The sequence below is a fragment of the Cebus imitator genome, unplaced genomic scaffold, assembly GCF_001604975.1.
Source record: "Cebus imitator isolate Cc_AM_T3 unplaced genomic scaffold, Cebus_imitator-1.0 Scaffold131, whole genome shotgun sequence".
In the NCBI taxonomy this organism is placed as follows: Eukaryota; Metazoa; Chordata; class Mammalia; order Primates; family Cebidae; genus Cebus; species Cebus imitator.
The window spans coordinates 776,315-781,086 of NW_016107446.1; the positions used below are offsets into that span (position 1 = coordinate 776,315).

General features: G+C 51.6%; 1 protein-coding gene across 1 annotated transcript; it reads left to right on the forward strand.

The window, feature by feature from the left end:
- The first annotated feature begins 646 nt into the window (after positions 1-646).
- Positions 647-4,194, forward strand: LOC108312910. The gene is made up of 4 exons (XM_017541085.1): positions 647-730; positions 1,883-2,015; positions 3,094-3,417; positions 3,731-4,194. Exons 1-4 carry the CDS (start codon positions 647-649, stop codon positions 3,841-3,843), a joined length of 654 nt encoding a protein of 217 aa, XP_017396574.1. The 3' UTR covers positions 3,844-4,194.
- Positions 4,195-4,772: the final 578 nt, after the last annotated feature.

Here is a 4,772-nt window from a genome sequence, read left to right on the forward strand (position 1 = left end):
CTGTAAGTTGATCTTTATAGCCATCTAATCCATTCATCACCTCAAGCTGTCCTTTCCACACTTGTATGGCCTTCCATTTAGCTAAACCAAACTCTATTTCTTTATCAAGACTGAAGTTCTTAGTCATTTTCACAGTTTACAGAGTTCTCTCTTAGAGCTGGTTTGAAGTGTCAGATTGTCCACAAAGAACAAATGGGTCCTCATAACGTTCTTCATTGTGTTTTATCTGGACACATTACTAGAGATTTTTGGTAAAAATTATTTCTCAAAGGAATCAGAAGGTCTGAGTGTCCCCCAAATATTTCATTCTGCAAGAAGACCTACGCTTTGACAGTTCTCCCATGGGCAGAACCAGACACCACATTTCTGTTGTTCATCTCGATCCACAAACGCCTTAGACTCAATTTTGCATTATGGCTAATTGATACAAAGTACATCAAGAGGTTTTTTAAAAAAAAATCAGTATAATCCATATTACTAGGGAGGGAAGGAAAAGAGAGTTACAAATGAGGGAACAAAAGTGGTAGAAAAGTACAAGGAAAAGGGAAAGGTTGATTCTCTTCAGAACAAGGTCACTGAAATTCAGAACCACAATACAGCAAGTAACTGCACTTCCCATTTGGGGGTTGAGAATATACAGGGGAAGATGCAAAATCAGAGAGTCATCATCGGGGCACTCGAACGCCCCTCACAGAAGCAGGTCTCTTTGCTTCTAGGGAAGGGCCGGCAGGTGAGCAGGTTTGGGTCACCTGGGCTAGCTGCTGGGCTGGCTACAGGACATGAAAATCCTGGCCTGGGCCGAACCCCTTGGGAGGACAAAGTATTTTCTGTGTGCATATTACATGAAGTATTGTTTGTACCAGTACCAGGTCAGGCAATGGACAGGACGTTACGGGAAACGCTGAGACTTGATAACAATTCCAGCTCGCAGTACATACACAGTCTAGAGAGGTCGATGCAACCACACAGCAACCAACAGCTCTCATCACAATCAACAGCTCTAATCACGAATGCAGGGCAGGCCCAGGGTCTCACACTGGAGAGAACTTCCTCTGCCTGAGGTAGTCAGGGACAGATTCACAAGAGGAGATAGGTCATAGGGAGGCAGGAGAGGGAATGTCGTGTTCCACTAACTGAGACCAGTTCAACTGGGGTGAGGGGACAGAGAATGAACCCTCCCTTTCAGCATCCTAAGGATCATTTCCTGGATCCATGGCAGTGGGGAAACTCACTAGAAGTGTCTAGGTGTCCCACTGAGGCTGGCAGTACGCATCTGTACCCATTTTCTCTTCTGCACATTCTGCTTCTACTGCAGCAGAAAGCAGGTATGGGCCCTGTTTGTCTGCTTAAAGTAAGGCTGTGACTCCTTTGGAGCAATCAGCCCTCTGGGCTTTAGTCACTGTGGTCTCCCATGTAGGGGGTACCAGCAGTGTGAATGCTCCAAGCACCTTGCCAGTCTTTCTGTGCCAGGCACTATACGCCTATAAACACCTCTGGCAGCCCCAATACACAGGTTTGATCCACTACCCCACTTTTTCCTGATAAGGTAACTGAAGCACAGAGATGCCAAGTAACAGCCAAGGTCACACAGCTAGCAAGAGGTATGGGATTGAAAGCCAGGTGGTCTGAGTCCAGAGCCTGCCTCTTGGCCACTCTGCCTTGCCACCTCAAAGCCACTTACTAACAGCCAGCCTCGCCTCTGCCACTAGAGGAGTTCAGGGAAGCTGACTGTCCAGGTGTCTCTTGCCACAGCCAGAGCCTCCTCATCCTCTTTAGATGCTCTTCTAAGGCATGCCTGAGCATCCCTTTCCATCTCACACCTGCGCAAGACTTAAATATAGAATAAAGCTGCCACGATAACCGCCCTCTTTGCTGTGCTCAGGCCTCAGGAATCCAGGCAAACCAATGGCAAATACAGCTTTCCTGGTGGGGGCCAGACCCAGCAGAGCCTTCAGGAGCCAGCCCATGGGACTCCAAGGGGATGCAGGGGACACCTCAGCCCACCTCTGTAGTTTGTAACCTGCACTAGGGTTCAGACATTTTGTGTGAATTGAATGGAAACCCTTATAATTCAGATCAAAGTTCTTTGCATGCATTTTTCTGAAAGGATAGACTTCAATCAAAATTTTCAAGAGAGCAGGGACAGGGTAGTGAGTGTTGGGCCCATGACGGATCACGTTCTCTAGTTCATGGTCCCTTGGTGACTGCAGGCCAGCAACAGGTTCGCAGGACTTTTGTCCACCAGTAGCTTCGGACAAAATTCAGGCCCAACGAAAGCTGAGCAGCACAGTCAAAGTGCTAAACACAGACCTGGAAAATAGCTGTTATTCAACTATCAGCTGTTCAGTGATAGTCAGAGGGCATCAGGAATTATCCCTAATTTTGTAAAGTGGCATTATAATATTGTAATTATGTTTTTTTAAAAGTCCTTAGCCTCTTGGATGGGGAAGGGAAGGAGTAGATGAAAGAACGGAAAATGTTGACAATCTTTGAAGCTGAGCACTTGTGCATTCATTACACTATTCTACCTTTAATTTTTAAAATTCCATAATAAGAAGTTTTTAAAATAAAAATAAATCAAAGCTACTCTTTATACCAAGATGCAAATGTCTGAGTCAAGCACGTGACTGAGAAGCTTACTTCTCCCAGAAAAAAAAAGCCTAAGGGTCTCCTCACAGGCCCAGGCAGGATGGCACGTGCTTGTCCCTTTCCCGTCCTGGACCCATCCCCACGGGGGCATCCGCCCAGGACAGAACAGGTAGCATCTAGGTCTTCCTTTTAAAGGGCTCAGACCCGGCAATCTCCTCTCAGCCTGCCGCTCGGTAGCCCTGCGTCCTCGGGCATTTCAGCTCCCAGGTCTCAGTTTTGCTGCTCATAAAATGGTTGGACCATCTGGAGGCGAGGTGTGCGGGCTCGTGGAAGGAGGAAGGTGAGGGTGCTTCCCAGGGGTGGCCAGGTGAAGCCGGGAGTCGAGCATTTTCCTAAGATTGCTCGCGGCCGCGGGCGTGGGTGGTGAGCATCACGATTAAGAATGAACACACGCACGCACACACACACCTCCCTCCTCCTTCCCTTCCTCTTCCTCTCACCCAGCCCCCCAGGGGGCGGTACCCTGGTCTCGCGGGGGAGGTTTTGGGGCGGAGGACCGCGGAGGACTGCGCCCAGGAGGGTGGCTGGCCGCAGGAGGAGGGCTTGGGTTCGGGCCGCTGCAGCTGGGTGGCCGGCTCCGCGGCGGCCCCTCCCCCGCTTTCCCTGGCCGCCGCCCCCTCCTCCCTCTGTTCTCCTCCTCCTCTCCCTCCTCCCTGTCCCCCACCCTCCTCCCGGGCCCCGGCAGCTGCGGCTCGGGGAGCAGCCGGCGGCGCCGCGACCGCGCAGCCTTTGTCTCGGGCCGCCGGGCGCGCGGGGCCCAGAGCAGCCGTAAGTGACCGGTGGCCGGGCCGCGGGGGGCTCGGCGGGAAGCGGGCTGGGGGTCGCGGGCGCTCCCTGCAGGGGGGGGCCGGACCCGCCACATCCTCCCGCCGCTCGCTTCCCGGGATGCTCGGGCGGTGTCGGCGCGCGGGGGCGCGAGGGAAGCGAAGCGGGGCCACAGCCGAGGAGGGCGCCGGGCGCAGAGAGGGGCTCGGGGCCCGCCGGGCCGCGGGGCCGGGGTGGGGGGTGCGGGCTCGCGGGGCGCCGCAGCCTGGCTCCCACAGACGTGCGGCTTGGGTGCAAATCCTGTTTCTCTGGGCAGAGGCCACGCGGGGACGGAGGAGGCAGAGAGAACGGGCAGTGATGGAGAAACGGGAGAGGAGCCGGCCAAGCGCCACCGTCACCACCATCACCAACCACCACCACCATCACTGACCGTCGCCCATCCCAGCTCCCCTGCCTCACCTCCCATCTCATATTCCTGTGCAGTGCCAACTTTATCAGATCCTTTTCACTGGGTACTACTTTGGAAAAGCGACAGAGTGCGCCAAATTAGGAATAAGTACATCCGCTATGGGACATTTATCTTCCCGTTTCCATTTCGCTACCTCAATTTTCTCATCAGGAAAGGGGGCACAGCGGCACTTCATTTCTCCTAATTACACTGAGATGGCTGGGTTGCTTCCAGTTTGCCCAGTTCTATACTGGACGGTTATATATGCTTGGTGGTGATGATGATAAAATAATGTCTTCATTAAATCGGACCATTGGGAGTTTTCAAACTTACTCTCCTTTGACTTCTGAGTGTCAAAGTGCCAGTAGCAAATAGAAACGTAAGGAAAGTGAAACGTTCACTAACATAATACCAAGAATAGATGCAAAACAGGTACTTTCGTAGGGACATCACCCAAGACAGCTGCAGGCAATGGTTCTCATCTGCAGTGTGGAAAGCATCCCATCAGTGCCAAGTGGCTTTGGGAGCTCCTCAATCTGGATGTACAGTTTCCCTTGGGGTTTTCACCCTACCTAAAGAATGCTTTCATTGGGTTTTTCAAAATTGGCTTTCACCAGGCCCCAAGGATGGCTGACCAGTCAGAACAAATACAGCGACAGAGCCCCGGGGCTGTTGGGAAGCTCAGCACCAGAATGCAGGGAACCTTCTTAGAAGTAAAACTTCCAAAAAACAAGCTCTTAAACCCTCCGCCTTTTCCCCTGTTGGTTAGAAAACGAATCTTGAACTTCTGTGTTTTATGTTCTAGTCTAATAAAAGACAGCTAGACAAGACTACGTTTCTTGACAAGCTTGGAAAATCTTCCCGAAGTCATGGAGCAGGTATCTTTTTTTTTTTTTTTTTTTTTTTTTTT

What these genes read in the sequence shown, in the direction of transcription:
- LOC108312910 (XM_017541085.1), top strand. Translation starts at nt 647, where the DNA reads ATGCAAAATCAGAGAGTCATCATCGGGGCACTCGAACGCCCCTCACAG. An exon ending in TCAGCCCACCTCTGTAGTTT is followed by an intron (nt 2,016 to 3,093) that starts GTAACCTGCACT and finishes CCTCTCACCCAG; the next exon opens with CCCCCCAGGGGGCGGTACCC. An exon ending in GCGCGGGGCCCAGAGCAGCC is followed by an intron (nt 3,418 to 3,730) that starts GTAAGTGACCGG and finishes TTCTCTGGGCAG; the next exon opens with AGGCCACGCGGGGACGGAGG.